General features: G+C 41.3%; 1 protein-coding gene across 2 annotated transcripts in view; it reads right to left on the bottom strand.

Annotated features, from left to right (window-relative positions):
- Positions 1 to 21,143, bottom strand: part of NGEF (neuronal guanine nucleotide exchange factor) — a 63,648-nt gene that overhangs the window by 36,147 nt on the left and 6,358 nt on the right. For both annotated transcript variants that reach the window (XM_079976847.1, XM_079976848.1), the window contains exons 2-4: positions 8,087 to 8,176; positions 5,442 to 5,781; positions 2,705 to 2,834 (exon numbers count right to left, since the gene is read on the bottom strand). In XM_079976847.1, coding sequence (XP_079832973.1) covers positions 2,705 to 2,834; positions 5,442 to 5,706 — 395 coding nt within the window. In that variant the 5' untranslated portion in view covers positions 5,707 to 5,781; positions 8,087 to 8,176. The remainder of the gene's footprint in view (positions 1 to 2,704; positions 2,835 to 5,441; positions 5,782 to 8,086; positions 8,177 to 21,143) is intronic.

Below are 21,143 nucleotides of genomic sequence, written 5' to 3'. Positions count from 1 at the left end.
GGAGACTCCTGCTTTTGCAAAACGTCTGGGGAATTATGTGGAAAGAAACATTTAGCTAGGGATATATAGCATAACTTTATTGGGAAGGAGGATTCCTGCATACTTAATTGTGGCATTGCCATTTCTCTAAATAACATGCAGGAATTTTATATGGCTAATAGCATTTTTCTTGTCCTTACGTTTTTGTGGGCAAATACATTATTAAAAAAACACAGGAGGAATCAGCTTTTGCTTTTGAAGGCACTGAGGGGTTTTTTTTTGTCTTTAATTCAAGGCAGGGACAGGCGGTTACTGGGCTGGATTTGCAGTAAATGTGACATGCAGCTAAAGTTCTCTGGACTTGCCAAGTATGTATGAACTTTGGACTGTTTATTCCTGCAACTAGTCAATGAATCAGGAACAGAAGATTTTTAGGGAGCATGTTATAGGGCTTCCTTATAAGGACTAATACAGAACTACCAATCATTTAAAACAAGTTGTGTGTGCAGTGCCAGATCAATACATTTTGCTGCCAGAAGCAGGGCCCAAATGTATCCATCTGCCTGCTTGGGCCAAAGATTTTGCTTGATCACTCAGACACCAATTTCTGCCTTCACTTATCCTCCCACTATGGTGCTGCCTGAAGCTGGACACTTGACTTTCCTGTATGGCAAAGTTGTCTCTGGCTGTGAAAATTTGGTCACTGACACTCTACATAAGTGTGTTCACAATTTGTTGAAACACAAGTCTCTCCACCTGCACTTTTCCAGTCGCTGACAAAAACTCTGCAACAAATTTGAAGTTAGCTCCTAGTTTCCTATTTCGTGTTCCCATAGCTTTGCAAGCACTCTGTGGACTGGTGTGGTTACTTCTATCCATGGGTTCACTCAAATCTAATTAGCAGTGATTTTCTCTCATGTTCCAGCAACAGTTTGAACATTTATGCTGAAGAGTATAGTTAAGATTACATTTATTTGCAACACAATTTTAAAAGAAAATGATGGAAAGGACAGAGGTGAGGCAGATGGGAAGGGCATGGGAAGTGGAGTTTTGATCATCATTTGGCCATTGAGTTTAAGACAGCAGAATGCCAATCTGGCCTTGATCTTGAAATCAAAGCAAAACTTTATACGTGATGGGGATCAGATATCTTTAAGATGAAGCAGCTTAAAGACAGAACATGTTCATGTGGTCACATACACTCATATTTTGACATCTGAAATGGAGAAGGAAATACTGCATGGTATTTTTATCTACAAATGCTTTATTTTAGGATTAATGCCCCCGGTGAATTCAATAAAGCCTAAGTCTGCTGACCTTCAGAGCATGATATATATCGTGTATTTATCTTTTAGCTGTGTGGGCAGAATTTGTTTATTTTTTGCTTCTTTTTTTGCTGTAGTTTAACTTTAGGCTTAATAGTTTCACCTAGTGTGCCAGTAAGTTAATGGCTTTCTGCACCATAACGGTATAACAATTTTGCAATATTTGTAATCTTTAGTAATTCTTTTCCAAACAACTATTCAAGAATACAGTGGCCTTGATACCACCACCCTCTGTTGCAGCAGTACTCAGAGTCCCCTTCTCTTCCCCATGCTAAACAGATAACTGGGACATCATTATTTTATCTAATTGTATGCGACTTTGGTGGCTTTTATCCATGAAACAGCTTACAAATCTTAATACAAGGTGATTGTACTCCATGACCCATAACAGCTAAGAAGTGGTGTGAAGGGGAACAAGCAGAGTGTTGTTTGCACTCATAGAACACCCACCAAGTGACTGGGCACATGGAACTTCTCCCATTCCCAAAGCAACCTTTCCTCATAGAGGAATTGATCATTTTGGTTGCCTTTTTCTAGACCTTTTCCATGAAAGGAATTAGAAATGAGGTGGGCAAATGGCTTTATTCAAAGGAAGCGATGAAAACTCATCCTTTTTGATGATTCCATTATTCCAAATGTTGTCTCAGCATAGATATATATATATAATGGCTTTATGGTATCGGCAGTATTATTTTCAGTTTCTTTCCTAATGACCCTTAGCATGGGATCTGCCTTTTCCACAGCTGCCACACACTGGGTCAACATTTTCATCGAGCTATAAAGCTAATATTCTCTGATCTTAAATAGATGATAGGCCTGTCTGTGGCCAACACTTTGTTCTGCAATGTATGTGGTCTACAGATGTTGGGGAGGAGAGGATAGTCCATTGAGAAGGAACTGCCACTTCCTAAAGGAGGTTTTCCAACTGTTTTGAGTCCACGGCTCCCTTGACCACCTACATTCTTTTTGCGGCACCCCTGTGGCTCTTAGGAGCTCAGTTATGTCAACCCTTGCCTGCAGAGCTGGCAGCCCCTCACCCTTTTTCAAACACCCTTCCTTGTGGAGTCTTCCTTCATGCCCAGAATCCAATTTTTGTCCCATACTTTTCACAGAGCTTTCCATAGCTGTACCAGGAAGGCCTCTGGCTCCTCTTAACTGGGGAGAAAGACCTCTACAGCAGCCTATAGCCATCATTATCCAACAAGGGCTGCATAAAAAAGAAAACAAGCAACTGAGGCCTGTGCATATTTATAGAGTAATGGAAAAATTAAAACTGCGGAATAAAGTAATAAATGTGAAAGTGCTGCACGCAATTTGACCAATCCATTTGATACTCATTTAAAACCCATTTTATCATTTTTTGCCTTCTGTATCTCAAGGGAAATTGCTTTCTTCCTTACCTTTGCAACCATTGTTCTTCTGCGGCTGTCATATCTCGTTTTACATGTAGAGACAGGCCCTTGTGAAATATGCGTAACAATTCGTCTTTGTTCAGAAGCTCATTTCTGGCATTACCATTTTTTAGTGAGGCTTTGAAATAAAGAAATAAATGTTTTCTGTCAGTTCTATAAAATATTTGCAGTTAAGAAAAAAGAGAGGTTGAGAGTTTTGTTTTGTGGCTGATTCTTTTCTTCACAGTTTTGTTTTGTTTTTTTACAAAAACATGACTACTTGATACATCTATAGGTAAGCTTGTGGCTGTTACCTTGCAGAAATCCCAGCCCTTAGTTTCCTGGAAGCTTTCCTAGAACTTAGTTTCATTATTGAGAAAGAAGGCTCAGAGATATGTTCTCAGGCATTGGCTTTAAATTTGCTTTTTGTTCGAGGAACAGAATGACAAAGGTCTTACATGCTTCCATCAAAATGAAAAAGTTCCCAGAAGAAACCAGACATGATCTCATCTGATTCATGGCTGTTTGTTAAAATTTGGGAGGATGGGAATGAAAATGATGCACTTTACCATTTTATCAGCACAAAGTACAGTACTTTGCTGTTAATATGCATTTTCCCTCATTTGCTGCATACTTTCGTGTCTGATGGATACACTCACATAGCAAGAATGTCACATTTCGCAAATGCAGTATTTTTTATTTGGAAAATGTAGCATTTCTCCCAGACAGTGCATTGATTGCTATTATGGTTGCTGCACTGAACATGGTTGTATGAGCATTTTTATACGGGATTAATGGGGACCAAGTAATTTTTGTTTGTGATGCAATTAGTGATAAGCTTTCCCCGGCTATTTGTTTGATACCTAACTATATTCAGTTTACATACAATTTCTAGTTACCACTCTGCCTTTCTTCTGTGACAAATTTCATAATGGATTGTGGAGCTTTTTCCCGTCTGCCCTTCTCTACCCTCTTCTACCTGCAAAGTGTAAATCCTGAGCCAGTCTGCTATTTGATGTATGAGACATTTGACCTTGATACTGGGGCACATTATATCCAGGAAGCAGCTGATTAATCATGCTGCTACTTCTGCCCTTTCAGCCTTTTCACTGGTTCATTTGGGTGGGTGGGATAGGAGGACAAACCCATAACCACAACTGGCTCCAGACTGCTTTCTCTCACCAGAACCCCAAAATAAGAGAGGGGGCAGGTGAACACAGAGCCCATGTACAAGGGGCAAATGCCCAGACCCAGTTCTACCTAAACAGAGTCAGATCAGCTTGGCGCAGTTCTGTAAACAAACAATACATCAGAGATCTCAAATGTAAGATAAAAGAGCTCACCCATCGTTGCTGTCCGTGTACTTTAGTTATTGCCGCAAGATGAGGTTCTCCATATGCCCAAGATTTAGGCTTTACAGGGACACACAGTACCCATTGAGGTATGAAGGCTGAAGATAATTCTCTGCTAGTTGCCTGAATAAATGTTAGCTTAGGTGAAAGAGAGATTCCCTGGCTCTTCATAAAGTCCTGTTACGTTCTGAAGACGTCATGAATTCCTCTTCTAGTTCTTTAGGTGAGCAGCTGCTGCTTCAGCAATGGAACAGCAGAGAGTGGGTAGACCGCAACTGGTCAGACTACACAGATTTAAGTTGTAACTTGTAGCAGATCAGCTTGTTTTCAAATAGATTCTGCTGGGACTGAAACAGGCAATCATGTCTTTCTTTACAGTTGTTATAAATCTGTGCTGTGTGTAGGTCAGATTCTCCTCATCTGCACCAAACTTGGTGCAGAGGCTCTGTTGAGCTCAGGTGACTCAGTGAGGAAATCTCTTTTGTTAGCCTTGCTGCATACTGCATTCACTGGGTGGAGAAATGTCTGCCCTAGCATACAAAAGAGCTCATTTTGTCCATATACCATACTACAATGACTGGAGCAGCATATTAAGTAGAAGTTTTTAGTCTTGTGATATCTTCTTGGAGAAAGGGAAGAGACTTACCTTGTGTGTTATATTGCAAGAAAGAATGGGCCCAGTCTTCTGTGAGAGGGCATTAGGATGGGGTAATTTTTTATCTAAGCTCATTTCCAGAAGGAGAAACAAAAAAACAGCTATCTCTTTGGGGAGAAACCCATTTCTTTGCCAACAAAAGTTGTCTTTACCTGGCGTCAAAGAAAAGTTTATTGGCAGAAGCACAACAATCATCAAGATAACGTAGAGGAAGAATTTTGAATGTGCTATAGACATGCTAAGTATTATTAATTACTTTGCTGTGTGGTTTAGACAACAATAATCTTGTTGTGTTTGGTTCTCGAGACTGCAGTCTAAACACACTTATTAAAGAGTAAGTTCCATTGCACTTAATGGACTTGTGTGTAAACTTGTCTAGCACTGTGCTGTTAATATGTGTCTTGCTCCAGCAGACACTCTCATTTGTATAAAATATTTTGCTTGTTCTTGCTGTTCATTCCTTCTTTAATTGTGGGTCTTGCCAACCAAACAGAGCTTCATTGTAAGTGAAATGGCATCAGATCTCATCCCGTTTGGCTTTGCAGTTTCAGACTTGCAGCAACTTGATATCCAGTAGGTGCAGCCGGTGTATGAAGGAGGGACCCAGATTCTGGAGTCTTAAGAAGTCTGTCACTGTTCTTCCTGTAAACCCTCTCCCCCAACCCTTGCTATATACTTTTACCCAAAACTCTCAGTCTCAATAGGCAAAGAAGGGAGAGTAACTACTTAGACTACTTACCTTCAACACTTTCAGTTTGAACTTCTCTGCTGCTCCTCGCTTTCCCTCTGTTCCGAAGTCTGAAGGAGCGGTAGTACCTGGAATTTCTTCGAATCGGAATGTAGTGCGTCTGTGATTCCTTCTCAGTCACATGGTCGGAAGCCTCTGACTCATCATCGCAGATCAAGTCCACGCATGATACTGCCTGCGAAGAACTATCCTTCCAATGACCATGGACTGATTTCCTACTGTGTCTTTCCACCTCTTCTAGTTCTTCTGTCTCCATGGCAACAAGTTGGATTGTTTAATAACACCAAAGCAGACAACAAGGAACCTTTATAAATTCCATCAGGTCTCTTGGCTTTAGAATTAAAAACAAAGTGTAAGAAAGTTTATTTAAACAGTAAAAGGAAAATTTTCATCTATAACAATGTAGAATTTCCAGAGGGGAGACATATTAATCATTCTGTTGCAGCAAAATGAACAGTCTTGTGGCACCTTAAGTACTAACAAATTTTATTATGACCCAAGCTTTCATGGACTAAAGTCTACTTCATCAGATGCAGGAAGTGTAATCATCAGTTGGAGATACATAAACACACAGGATGGCAAGGATGAAGGTTAGGGGATGTTCCTGATTATGGTTCATTGTAATTGGCACAGGTGTTATCAAACTGTCTGAAACATTAATTTAAATGTTGACATTAGAGTTATCATGCTTTCAGAAAACTGCATTGGGACATGATATGTCATGATCACCTTGAAAAACTATTCAAGCTAAACTCCAAATTCCTCTGCAATAGAGTTATTTTTGAATGGGAAACATTTGGTCTTCTCTGACGCCCTTGAAGACACAACTTTACACTTTCATTTAAATTGTCTATTCATATGGTACAAACAAAGAACAAAAAAGGATCTAGATGGAGATTAGTAAGTGCAATAATCCCAGAACCTGACCCCTTATGCTACCCTAAGGAAAATAGAAACATCTCTACTCAGGAAGGACCTTTGGCACCTCCTCTTTCCCCTCCAGACTGACACCTGCAGAACTGGACAAGGATCCTTTAAGCTGCCACAGCCAGCTCCTCAGTGAGGTGGTGGCAACTGCTCTATAGACCTTGCTGGACTACATTAGGTCTTGGATGACCCCAGTTATTAGCTGAGACAACACCTTCCAAAGTTTTGTCAGTGGGGCCCAGGACCCTAACCTGTTTGATCTGTTTCCTCTTTCGGGAATGTACGATCGCATTGAACAGCTCACCTCTTATATACCCAATTGATCTCTATGCCCTGCAGATGAGAGCCCCCTGCAGATACCATCATTTCAGGAGTTATTCTCCGCTCAGCATAGGAATCAGGCCTTTTCTGTTGTGCCTCTGTCATGAATGAGCCAACCCTCAGGGAAAGTTTGCAGCCAGCTCACAGTGAAGGAAGTAGCTGGGAAGAGAGAGGGTTAATCTCTCAAGACAGAATGATTATAGCCGAGAGCCAACTCCCCTGCCCTTAGGAATGTCAACTGATAAAATTGCGGAGAGTCAGCCAGCAGCTTGCCAGCGTGCTAGTGAAGAACAAAATGCAGGGGCTAGAAACGAAAGCAGCTCAGAGAGCAGGAAGGACCACGGAAGTACTGTTCAGAGAATGAGGAAGGGGTGGGAGCTGACCCCCTTAGTCCAAGGTCTAGGTGTATTGGACAGAATACGTCACAAGAGGAAGTTCGGCTGTTTCTGGTCTCACTGGAAACACCCTCCTTAAAAGAAAGGGACATCCTTGATTTATAGATGGATGGCTGTGATCGCCATTCCGCTGAACTCGGTTTTTACAATAAATCTTCTATTTAATAAATCAATAAATCTTCTACTATGCTCGTTTGTTATCAAGACTCCCTTACAGCCACGTACCCTTTGGAATTCACTTCTCTTAAATATTAGACAAGTGCCAATAAATGCTGTCTTTTCAGTGCCTCTTAAAGACCTTCCTTCTTAAACAACCCTTTTCAGTTGAGCTCTCTTCTTAGCTTATTCACAATTTTCAAATGCTGTGGGGTGGATATATTATAGTAAGTGTTATTCTCTAGGAAGAATTGTTAGTAGTAGCTGTCAAGCCTCAGTATCAAGGATAAGAAATTTAGCACATTTCTAATTCAATGTCATTATCAAATCCCACCCCCCAAGCAAAAAGATGTCATTGATTTCTCAGAGCTTTGCTGGAGCTTGTTTAGGGCAAACAGGAAGCTGTTGTTTTACAAGATAGGAAAAATCAAGCTAGTTCTCTTGTTTCAATTCATAACTCCTAACTAAAACTGGATCTGGAGCAACAGGACTTTAATGTCTGCTGTATGTCCACCCTTTCCACATATAGCCCCACCAATGCATTAAATAAATATCCTCCTTGGCTAGCTATGACCTGTTGTTGCTCGTCCAGTACCTTGCAAAAGCTTCAGATACAAACAAGAAACAGTTATGAATTAACTTATTAACAAGACCCACCCATGCTGGTTCTTACAACTCTGCCTTTCTGGTTTTCAATCATCTTTTTTGAAACTTAAATATAACACATTTCCAGTAAATACATAAAACATCAAGAAAAAGCTCAGTATACAGTTACATCAATTATACATCTTAATTGCCTAAGACTACACACACACACACACTTATACTAAAAATTACCTTTTAAATCCAGTTATAATCTAAACAGCCAGTCTTGTTTTTAACTTTTGCCAATGTTCAGTTGTCTGCAGAACTTGTTTCTTTCTGGACCTGTATGTAAATATAGCTCATTTCAGACATCACACCAAGCTGTGGTTTCAGCTAACAATAAATAGTCTAGGATTGATCAATGGTCTGAGTTTCCCTACATGCATTAGGTAAATAATGGCATAGAGCTGCATGCTTCTTCTTTTTTTTAATCCAGCTTCATAAATTCACTCCTGTCTTGATGATTTAACAGGTGTGGTTGGAGGTGGGTGGCATCAAGTGACCATCTCCTCCTCCAGCCATGCAGGAAAATAGTGGCACCCCTGGACCAACCATGGCCATGCCGAGCAGCAAATGCCACTCCCCCAGAGCCCCAAGTTAGCAGATATTCTGTACCTCAGTCAAACTACACCTGCACACATTCACCCACACTCACATGCTGAACAGTTACAGATCTCAATAATTCCTTGGGAGATATAAAAGGCCACACTACAACATTGGCAGCCTAACCCTATGAGACTAAAATCAAATTTAATCTAGGACTATGCAGCATTTATGTAGCAGAACAAAACAAAAATGACAGTCATTGTCCAGAATAGGCATAAAAAACAAGAGGATTGTGTACATTGGGGAAAGCACCTAGTAAGAATGTGCAAATGTGATGGAATTCTAACAGTGCAATCCTATGCAGGCTCACTCTGGAGCAAGTCCCATCAAGTTCAGTAGGCCTTACTCCCAAGTAAATGGAAGTAAAAGCTTCCAAACTGCATGTGACTGTGGTAATGGAGGACAGGGAGGCCAGCCTTGTTCCCAAAACAATATTTATTGTGGCAAACAATTGCCACCATTGTCATATTAATGCTTTGCCCATAGTGGGTTGTATCCAACCACATTCTGTACATAAGTTAGTCAATTTAATTGAATAGATATACTCTGAGTAGAACTGAAGTTGGATACGACTCAGTGATTATTTTTTTAACAAAAATTAAACGAGATTGTGGAGTTTCGAAATAGTAATCAAGCTTATTGTCAATTTCCACTGCATTCAGTACTCTAGGAAGCCATGGGTAAAGGAACATAAAGCAAGTAAAGGACTCATTCATACAACCATTTTGGCAAAATGGGGATTTGTTGAAGCCACTCAAGCTGAATTTTTTTAATGCTGTGACTGGCCTTGTGAATATTATTCTTTACTGAGACAATAATATTTCATCTCCTGTTTCCACTCACATTTTGAGAGGGCTTTCATACAGTAGCTAGGCATCAGTTGATGGAACCTATTGGAGCATTCACAGGATGAATCACCATGCCATCAGTCAGCTTGTGGTGGCTTTCATCCTGTTAAGAGCGGCGGTAGGATATGGCAGCCCAAAAATGTCCTCATAGGAAGCAATACGCTGTTGCCTGATTGAGTAGGTGAATTGCACTGGCATGAAGGTGCTACATAAAGACTAAAATGAATGATGTGCTTTCAGAAGAGACATTTTGCTTCACCTCTAGGAAACAAATAGTGCTGAAATTGCGAAGATGACTCATTAACAGTGTAACAGCTCTCAAGAGAGGTGAGGAGAAATGCAGCAAGAAGAACAACAGGGCGCAGCTGAAGGGAGTATAATATTCAAACTTGGAAGACTTGGAAGCATTAGCCTTCTGGGGGTGGAAATATACATGATGCAAGATCTTTATCTTCAAATGTAGATTGCTGTCAAACCACAGTTAAAACTGAGGGAGGGCAAAAGAGGGGTACTGAACTCTTTTTTCCATTATCTGTTTCACCACAGCCCTGTTGCAGATATTAATATTGTGCATTTTGAAGCACAATATTAATATCTTTTGGAAGGCAACTTTGTCCCGAATCATAAAAATATTATTCAAACTTTACTTGCAGAACTTTCTTCATAACAGAATTAAAACATCCAACGATACATCCAAACAGTTCCAGAAGACATATGCCGTTCGAAGTCATAGGCTCAGCATCTTACAAAATATGAAATAATCCAAACAGACCTATAAGTAAAGGTCTCTCTCCTTCAACATCCATTTTGCCTAGATCTGTTTTTCTGGAGAGCTTCATTTAAATCTTCCTTCCATGCAGCCTGGGAGAGAACAAAGAAGCAGCCACCACCTTTCCAAGATAGCAAATTTGCAACTCAATACCTTTATCACCTGATCTAAGGTTACTCACTCACATGTTAGCTAGCAGAAAGCAACAATCAGTTAGTTATCAACTCACCAAGAGCTCACAGTGCTCTTTTTGCTTTTCCAAAGCTTCAGTGGAATCTCCCTATGTTAAATCTTTTCACCAATAGATAAACATTCCGATTTCAATGTCAATTAAACCAATTATACTTAACAAGCCTCTCCTTCAAGGTTGCTTCCCTAACACAACCACCCCTAGCCAGTAGCAGACATCATATTGGAAAAAAGTGTCTGGAGGAAGGAGTTGCAGAGTGAAAAGTGGCTGGTTAGCTGCTGCTTCACTGGAAATCCCTCAGTGACTTGCATTCTAAGTCTGCTGCTGTCATATATAATTCTAAATAGCTGAGGGGAACTAGCTTTACTACATTCTCAGTATAAGATCAAAAAAGGAGAGGGCATGTCAAAGTTGGTCTATTGCAAAGTATGTGTCTTATATCAGAACAGCATTCAAACAAGTCCTCTGCAATAAGGCAAGAAATACAAACTGTTTTGTAATAGGGTTTCCTTGGCTGTGTGAGAAAGAAAATAAAGCTGGGGCTTTGTTTCAGCCAGAACTTGCCGGAACTCAGTTTCAGCACCTCTCAGTTGGGTGCCATTGCCATTCTAAGAGAACGAGGGTGGTACACATCATACGCATTACTACCAGAGCAAATGCTAAATTGATCAGGTCACAGGAACAATGGAAATCTAAGGAGGCTCAACAATAGAATGTTGGACAGAAGGCATACTGGATCAAGCAATAAGTGAGCAAATATTGATATGAAAGCAGGGGAAATCTGGAAGACATTTTTTGAGCTATTTGAACAAGAGGCGAAAGCAGCATTGAACTGTGGTTCTGATTTAGCCTCACACTTCTTTTTGCTAAGCCCTTTCCTTCCCCCCTACACTTCAAATTCCTCTATTGTTGTTGATGTTGGTGGGACATTGAGTCAGGACTGGCCAGGGATGGGAGACATAATTTTATGTCTACACTTTGTGATACGTAATTAATTATTTATTCTACTGATACTTTAAAAATTAATGAAATTTGTCATTTTTTTTAAAAAAAGGCAGAGCTCCCTTTGCACCCTGAAAATATGACTAATTTTTCCAGAGAATGTGTTAATATACAAGGAGCAGAATCAGAACTTTATGGACCAGTAAGATGGATTATTTTATTGCGAGGAGAATGAACAGAACCCCCTCCTTCGGTAGCATATTATGACATTTGGAGTGTTCTACTGCTTATACTGCATTTGGGTTAGCAATCCTGTGCTGACAGTCATACTGAAATGTTCTTGTTGTTATTCTAGAATATACAGAGAGAGGCTAATAAGGTCAAATATTAATGCACTGCTGAAGACTGGCTAGGCACTGGATGAGGAATTTGAAGAATGTGGAGAATGTATATGCTTTGCTGTTCAATGAAAGTATTGCTGTATTTGAATTGGCTTCCTCTTGTCCATCGTTAAAACATCAAAAGGCTTATAATAACTCTACAAAAGGACCCCTTGAAAAAAGACAAAGTCGGATGCATGGATGTGCAAAACAAAGCAAAAGCTGTCCTTGCTTTCAGAGGAGGAAAGTGGCTGGATTTCAGTTACTAGAAGATCTTCACTCGATTCATACGATAGCGCTATGTCTGATGGACAACTCATTATAATTACTGGATTTAAATTACTTCAACTCCATTCGTTTCAGAGGGTCTGCTCTGAAAATGACTTATTTGGATACCATCCCTGGGAATGTGTAAGTTGGGATCCTGGAAGGTATAAAAAACGGGGAATCCCACCCCCTACATAGCACCATAGCATGAGACATCTGACTTCTAAAGTTTGAGATTAGGCAGGAAGCACTTCTCCTAATCCCCAAATGGATTGGTACACCTGTCTCCAATATGTGCAGTAGCAGGGAATTAGAGTTTGCGGACACACACCTCATGGCACACAACCCCAAACCTTCCTTGCCCTTTTAGGATACTTTGTCAAAGGTAGAGGCCATGTAGCCCTTCATATATTGCTAAACTCCCATCATCCCTAATGGGACTGATGGGAGTTGGATTCCAGCAACACACATTCTGGAGGGCCACACATTCCCAACCCCTGGTTTAAACTAGGAGCTTTACTTCCCCTGCAGTTTAAGGAAAGTCATAGAGGACTGGTTATTGAGGATCAGGGAAAGCACTTTCCCATGGTGCTGCCTATGGATCAGACATGGCTTTACACAGCCTGTTGTGAAAGTGCTTCACATACTCTTCCTTAGAGGGTTTTAGGCCAGTTATGTGTGCCTGTGATTGTCATAGTTGATAGATCAAAGGAAGTAAACAGTAGTACGTAGTACATTAAAAATCCATCTTAAAATGTTGAATTCTTAAAACGTCGTCTCTTAGAACATGTGGCTAACAATTGAACATGCAAGTGTTACATATTTAAAGGTAAAATTAGAGTTAGAATTGCTCTATTTGTGCTAACACGGTACTGCTTTTTCACACTTCTGGTATTGATTCATTATGTAATAAAAGCAGATAGCCAGGGTTCATAAAACATGTTTGCAATAATAGTTAGTACATCAAAGTTCACTTAGATCATTCACATCCTGCACAAATCTGTGCTTTGTCTCATGGGTCTCATCGGGGAGAAGCAGCTAAAAGCAGTTATCTTAGAGCAGGATTGCTCCTTTGGGGCTATTAAACAGTCATTGTCATGTTGGAAAAGTCAGCCTTCGGTATATTGAAAACTAAGGAAAACAGAAGGCCTTTTCACTGCCATTATAAGATTTCAGAACTAATTAAACTATAGGCTAACCTTATTTTATTCACATTCCTAAAGCTAGTTCATAAGCAAAGATTGAATGTCTTTTTCTCTGTAAAGAGTTCCCATGCCTAAGGGAATCTATCATGAAATGTAAAGACGGATTAAAGGAAACTTTGACCACCTCTGCCTATTTTTCAGTGTAAAACATGATAGCATTCCAGAACCCAGATCTGGCTCATTCTACAGTAGCATAAGCCACTTCCATTTTAGAGGGATAAAAAAGTTGTCAGGAGAACAGCTTGCTTTGATGTCATTCTCTCTTTCCTTGTTGTGTGGATAAACATCAATCAATCTAAATTGGCCAGAGCTGTCAATCTTACACACTTCAAGGTGATTTCCAGATTTCACTGCGACAAATGTTAACACCTTTTTCTCATAAGGCTGCTGATAGCTTGCATCACCAATGTCCAAGATCTAGTCAAAATACAATTAAATAGGATTTTTTGTGCCTTAAGTGCGGGGGTGAGGGACCTTTTTGAAGCCTGAAGGTCATACTCCCTTCAGGACAACCTTTTGGAGGGTCAGATGCCAGTACCAGAGAAGCAAGAGGCAAAACTGGGCAGAGCAAACTAATGCAAATTTTACCTTTGCACACCCCTCTCTATCCTCCATGAATGCAAGGAAGAGGCGTTATTGGAGTTCAATGACACATTCCAGCAATGCAAAAGCTCTCAAGGAGGATACAAAGCAGTGCTGCTGAGGGTTGTAACCTGGGGAGGAAGAGGTGTGGCCTGGATAGAGTCCAAGGGTCAGATAGACAGAAATGGAGGGCTTCATTTGGCCTAAGGCCTGGGGTTCAGCACCCCAGCCTTAATGCAACAATACTCTCAGCTTGCAAAAGTCCCAGAAGGTATAAGCAATAATTAGAATTAGAATTAGAATTCTAAAAAGCTAAAGTATATGAAATAAGAAGAAGAAGAAGAAGAATACTACACTGCCCAACTGACTGGGCTGCCCCAACCACTCTGGGCAGCTACGAACAAAATATTAAAACACAGCAAAACATCAACCATTAAAAACTTCCCTTCAGATACCTTCTAAAAGTCAAATAGTTGTTTATCTGTTTGACATCTGATGGGAGGGCGTACATCTCTGAACTGAAGACAGGTGTGTTATTAACTGTCACTTTATTTCTCTTTCTTGCTACTTCTTAAGTAGCATCTAAGCATGTTTAGGATATAAAAATTATTTAGCTCTGATGTTCTTAATGAACTAGTTGAAGGCCTGGTGAAGTGGGAATGTAAAGAAGTTTTTTTTTTTTTTTTAAGTTGCTGGCATATTTCTGTGGGGAAGTGGAGACTGTCAGTAATATTATGTATTGAAATGGCTTGATAAGGTGTGAGTGTTTGCCATAATGGCTGAACCAACACAATTTATTAGGCTAGAGAGGCCTTTGCCAACCTAGTGCCCTCTAGATGTTTTGGACTATCATGCCCATCACCTGTATTGGATGGGGCTTAGGATGATGGGCCTTGTAGTCTAAGACATCTGGCGAAAGCTGGACTAAAAGAACAAAGACAGGTTGAGTTGATGACAAATTGGATTAGTTCTACTTCGAAACTGAGCATCACTTATTGAATTACGTCCATACAGCATATCAAAAGAGTACTTGAAAAGAAAATAACTTCACCTCAAAGTAAACTACATTTTACAATTTAATCGAACATTGTTAATATTGATTATTACCAAACAGAAACTATGGGTTTACAATGTTTTGCTGGTTTATTCCGGCATGGTCCTTAACATGTAAAATCAGACTAGTTGTTATAAGAAGGTAATATACTGAATTAAAAAAAAGAAATCTATACAGGTTTAGTTGTATTCTCAGCCTGGTTTCTCTCTCTCTTTCCCCCAACGACACATTCTCAAGATGGAGAGTGAGGGAACAGCTGCAGTCGCCTGCGGTTCCTGCGCAATGTTTGCCATCTTGCCAAAGGTTGCAGGCAGCTTTACCTGCAGCAATTGCATGTTGATTGCCCTCTTAGAAGACAAAGTCCAGCAACTGGAGGAACGTGTAGCTACGCTCCAAAGAATTAGAGAGCTGGAGCTCTTCTTGGAAGCAACAGAGCACACTGTCTCCACCAAGGAGGAGACAGGGGACTCCCCTGAGAAGGAGGCTAGTTCACCAACACAGGTGCCAGATATATGGAGAAACGTGACTCAAAGAAGTAGGAGGCCCAGGGTTTGCTCTGATTGTTTAGAAATACACAATCGCTTTGAGGTCCTCTCCCCTAGCATGGAAGACGAAGAGCAGACTCCATTTGAGGATCTCTCCCTCATTACAGTCGATCAGGTATATGAAGATGAGCAGCAAAGTCAGTCCTCAGGGAATGTGCAGGCGACCTTGGAACGGACAGCTCACGGAAGAACCCCGACCAGACCTAAGAGGAGGCGTGTAGTGGTGATAGGGGATTCCCTACTGAGGGGAACAGAAGCAGTGATCTGTGGGCCTGACAAGATGTCTCGGGAAGTGTGCTGTCTCCCCGGGGCTAAGATCCAAGATGTAACTGAACGACTGCAAGGAATCATAAAACCCACTGACAAATACCCCTTCCTCTTGGTTCATGTGGGAACCAATGACACTGCAAGCAATAGCCTTCAGAAGATCAAAAGAGACTACGAGGCTCGGGGCAGGAAATTGAAGCAATTAAATGCACAAATTGTTGTCTCATCTGTCCTCCCAGTTGAACAACATCGCCCAGGGAGAGAGGGAAAAATAGTGGAAGTGAACAGCTGGCTTCGCAAATGGTGTAAACAGGAACGGTTTGGATTCTTAGATCACAGACTGCAGTTTCTTGAAGATGGACTTCTGGCAAGCAATGGGCTGCACCTCACAATGGTTGGGAGGAATGTTTTTGCCAAAAATCTCAGAAACCTCATCAGGAGGGCTTTAAACTGACTAATGTGGGGGAGGGAGACAGTGCTCCTGAAGGCAGGAGTCTATCAATTGATGAAGATGATCATCCAAATATCATAGACCAAATGGAGCAAACAGCACGCAGACCTAGTGGTGGGAGGAAAAAATCCTTAAATAAGAGACACGGGGGAATGATTAATGGACTTTAATGTCTGTACACTAATGCGCAAAGCATGGGAAATAAACAAGATGAGCTTGAGCTCTTGGTACAGCAAACTAAATATGACATAATAGGCATCACTGAAACCTGGTGGGATAAGTCCCACGATTGGAATGTAATAATGGAGGGATACAATCTATTTCAGAGAAACAGACCAGACAAGAAAGGAGGAGGAGTGGCGTTATATGTCAGGGATGTGTATACCTGTGAAGAGATCAAAGATTTAGAACCTCAAAGCTAAAGTGAGAGCATTTGGGTCAAAATTAAGGGAGAGAAGAATAACAGTGACCTCATTGTGGGAGTTTACTATAGATCCCCAAGCCAAACGGAGGACATAGATGATGCCTTCCTGGAACAGATGGCCAAGCATGCAAAAGGAAGGGAGATAGTAGTAATGGGGGGCTTCAATTACCCGGATATTTGTTGGATGTCAAACTCAGCCAAGAGCATAAGGTCAAACAGATTCCTCACTGGCCTTGCAGACAACTTCATTGTCCAGAAAGTGGGAGAAGCAACAAGAGGAACAGCCATTTTAGATCTGGTCCTAACCAATGTTGATGACCTGGTTAGTGGGGTAGAAGTGGAAGGATCATTAGGCGTGAGTGATCATGCTCTTCTGAAGTTTACTATACAGCGGAAAGGAGCAGCCAAGCATACTAGGACTCAATTTCTTGACTTTAAGAAAGCCGACTTCATAAAACTTAGGGAAGTGCTGGGTGAGATCCCATGGACAGTAATACTAAAAGGAAGGGGAGTTCATGATGGCTGGGAGTTTGTTAAGGGAGAGATAGTAAAAGCACAACTTCAGGCAATACCAATGAGACAGAAACATGGAAGGTGCCTAAAGAAGCCAGGGTGGCTATCTAAAGAACTTTTAACTGAGTTAAGATTAAAAAAGGATGTGTACAAAAAATGGAAAAGGGGGGAAACCACCAAAGAGGAATTCAAACAAATAGCCAGCACGTGTAGACACAAAGTCAGAAAAACTAAAGCACAGAATGAACTCAGGCTTGCTAGAGAGGTTAAAAGCAACAAAAAAGGCTTTTTGGGGTATGTTCGTAGCAAAAGGAAGAACAAAGAAACAGTGGGGTCACTCAGAGGAGAAGATGGTGAAATGCAAACAGGGGACACAGAAAGGGCTGAACTCCTCAATGCCTTCTTTGCCTCAGTCTTCTCCGATAAAGAAAACAATGCCCGACCTGAAGAATTTGGAGCAAATGATTCAGCAGAGGAAACACAGCCCAGAATAACTAAGGAGCTAGTACAAGAATACTTGGCTAGTTTAGATGTATTCAAGTCTCCAGGGCCAGATGAGCTGCATCCAAGAGTATTAAAAGAACTGGCAAATGTGATCTCAGAACCACTGGCAGTCATCTTTGAGAATTCCTGGAGAACAGGCGAAGTCCTGGCAGACTGGAGGAGGGCAAATGTTGTCCCTATTTTCAAAAAGGGGAAAAGAGAGGACCCAAATAATTACCGCCCAGTCAGTCTGACATCAATACCAGGGAAGATTCTGGAGAAGATCATTAAGCAAACAGTCTGTGAGCACCTAGAAAGGAATGCTGTGATCACCAATAGTCAGCATGGATTTCTGAAAAATAAGTCATGTCAGACTAACCTGATCTCGTTTTTTGACAGAATTACAAGCCTGGTAGATGAAGGGAACACAGTGGATGTAGCCTACCTTGATTTCAGCAAGGCATTTGACAAGGTGCCCCATGATATTCTTGTAAAGAAGCTGGTAAAATGCGGTCTTGAATATGCTACCACTCAGTGGATTTGTAACTGGCTGACTGACTGAACCCAAAGGGTGCTCATCAATGGTTCCTCTTCATCCTGGAGAAGAGTGACTAGTGGGGTGCCACAGGGTCCTGTCTTGGGCCCGGTCTTATTCAACATCTTTATCAACGACTTGGATGATGGACTCAAGGGCATCCTGATCAAATTTGCAGATGACACCAAACTGGGAGGCGTGGCTAACACCTCAGAGGACAGGATCACACTTCAAAACGACCTTGACAGATTAGAGAACTGGGCCAAAACAAACAAGATGAATTTTAACAGGGAGAAATGTAAAGTATTGCACTTGGGCAAAAAAAATGAGAGGCACAAATACAAGATGGGTGACACCTGGCTTGAGAGCAGTACATGTGAAAAGGATCTAGGAGTCTTGGTTGACCACAAACTTGACATGAGCCAACAGTGTGACGCGGCAGCTAAAAAAGCCAATGCAATTCTGGGCTGCATCAATAGGAGTATAGCATCTAGATCAAGGGAAGTAATAGTGCCACTGTATTCTGCTCTGGTCAGACCTCACCTGGAGTACTGTGTCCAGTTCTGGGCACCACAGTTCAAGAAGGACACTGACAAACTGGAACGTGTCCAGAGGAGGGCAACCAAAATGGTCAAAGGCCTGGAAACGATGCCTTATGAGGAACGGCTAAGGGAGCTGGGCATGTTTAGCCTGGAGCAGAGGAGGATAAGAGGTGATATGATAGCCATGTTCAAATATATACAGTGGTGCCTCGCAAGACGAAAAGAATCCGTTCCGCGAGTCTCTTCGTCTAGCGGTTTTTTCGTCTTGCGAAGCAAGCCCATTGACGGCTTAGCGGATTAGCGCTATTAGCGGTTTAGCGGCTTTTAGCGGCTTTTAGTGGCTTATCGGCTTATCGGCTAAGCGGCTTAGAAAAAGGGGGGGGGAGGGAAAAAAACCCACAGGAACTCGCAAGACATTTTCGTCTTGTGAAGCAAGCCCATAGGAAATTCGTTTTGCGAAGCACCTCCAAAACGGAAAACTCTTTCGTCTAGCGAGTTTTCCGTCTTGCAAGGCATTCGTCTTGCGGGGCACCACTGTAAAAGGATGTCACATAGAGGAGGGAGAAAGGTTGTTTTCTGCTGCTCCAGAGAAGCGGACACGGAGCAATGGATCCAAACTACAAGAAAGAAGATTCCACCTAAACATTAGGTAGAATTTCCTGACAGTAAGAGCTGTTCGACAGTGGAATTTGCTGCCAAGGAGTGTGGTGGAGTCTCCTTCTTTGGAGGTCTTTAAGCAGAGGCTTGACAACCATATGTCAGGACTGCTCTGATGGTGTTTCCTGCTTGGCAGGGGGTTGGACTCGATGGCCCTTGTGGTCTCTTCCAACTCTATGATTCTATGATTCTATTTCTATGATTCTATTCTATGATTCCACACAGTTTGGTAGCAGTTGGGTAGAACAAGTATTAAAATGTTTATGCTTTTGTCTTATTACTTATCACCCTGTCCACACCCCTGTGATAAAAAGTGTTGGTAGGTTGGATATGAGTGTATACCTGACCGCCCATCATTCCTTTCTACCACACAAATATTTATGAGTTGATTACTCAATACTCAAATATGCTTGTTTTACTTCCTCTTTGCACTCTTCACAATTGCCTCCATTTTTGTATTAATCAAAGCAGCTCGGCAACCATGCACCCCCACTAGCACCCATAATTGTAATGATCATGCTTGGATGGGTGTGTACACAATCACCAAACCACATGCAAAAGATCAACAAGAAAGATCAACTTCCAGCAGGCATGGAGTTAGCCCACTATGTACAGTGCTTCTAATATACATGTCCACAATGTAGTTTTAAATAGGATGAAATGCTTTTCTATGAATTTCCAGGGGTTTTTTGGAGCACGCTTTGTAGTGCCATGGGGCTGGGAAATCCAGAATGAAATAATGGATAAATCACTGGACTAGGAAGAACCCAATTCAAATCACTGTTTATACAGGAAATTCATTTGGTGACCTTGGGCAAGTCATTATCTCTCAACCTAGCCTATTCCACAGGGTTTCTTTTGAGGATAAAACAGGGTTGGGGAGTCATAGAAACATAACAGAAAGTGCATATTAAGTTTATGTTAAACCATAATAGCAATGATGGTACCATAACAAAAGAGTCAGGTGTTTGTAGATCAGCCTTTCCCAACCATCAGCTTCAGGCAGCATGGCCAATGGTTAGTGATGATGGAATTTGGAGTCCAAAATATCTAGGAGGCACCTCCATTTTGGCTACCTCTTCTCTCCAGCTGCTGTAGTCTGTATGGTTTCACAGTCAGATGAGCAGCATATAAATGATAAGTTATCGCCATCACATACTTCTACAGACTTAGTGGGTTCTACATATACAGTTCCCATGGTCCTGTCTTTGAATATAGTGCACATACATAGGAGCATCTAAGCCCTTTGAGCTGTCTAGGATTGTCTGGCAAATGGGAGGTTCCCATCTTTGTATACTCCTGGGGGAACCACAGGAAAGGATGGGCCTAGACCAGCCTTCACCAACTACACTTGCTAGCTTATATTGCTGTGAGTTGCAGTCTCAAACATCTGGAGGGCACCAGGTTGGTTCAGGGGAAAAATAGGTACAAAAAGAGAATTCCTGGATGCCAAGATCCAAGTTTGGGGCAACTAGTCTTTGGTGAGAGAACCCCAGCAGAGATTTAAAGTACAAAATATGCAGCAAAGTAAAGTGTGGAAATACAGGCTGTTAGACCTTTAAAATATGTCCTTCCAAGTTCCTTCCAAAGTTGCCCTCATCCCCAGCATAGAAAAAGGCCACATGCTTGGTAAGTTAAAATGGTTTAGTTACAAATTATCCAAAGGTTAAGTTCTTGTGCTTTAAAAAATAAAAAAAAATATTAAAAAAATTGAAATGGTTACACAGGCAATAAAACATGGCTCAGTCACAGTGGTGAAAGTTCCTAAATTATTGGTATAGGAAGTCAAGAGTGGCTTGTGAGAGGCATGCAGTCTGAGCTTGGAGCAACCAGCTCAGATGTCTTCGCAGGTAGACTGAGGTGGATTACCTAGGTCCTAGTCTCTCCCAAGGTGAGCTAAGCCTGGCAGGACAGTTTACTTTATGGTCTTAACCCCTTCATACATTAATTACACTTAAGTATGTTGGTTTTATGAGACCGCTTATCCAA

Source organism: Podarcis cretensis, assembly GCF_951804945.1.
Source record: "Podarcis cretensis genome assembly, chromosome: 5".
Classification (NCBI taxonomy): Eukaryota; Metazoa; Chordata; class Lepidosauria; order Squamata; family Lacertidae; genus Podarcis; species Podarcis cretensis.
This window is presented reverse-complemented; position numbering and strand designations above follow the sequence as displayed.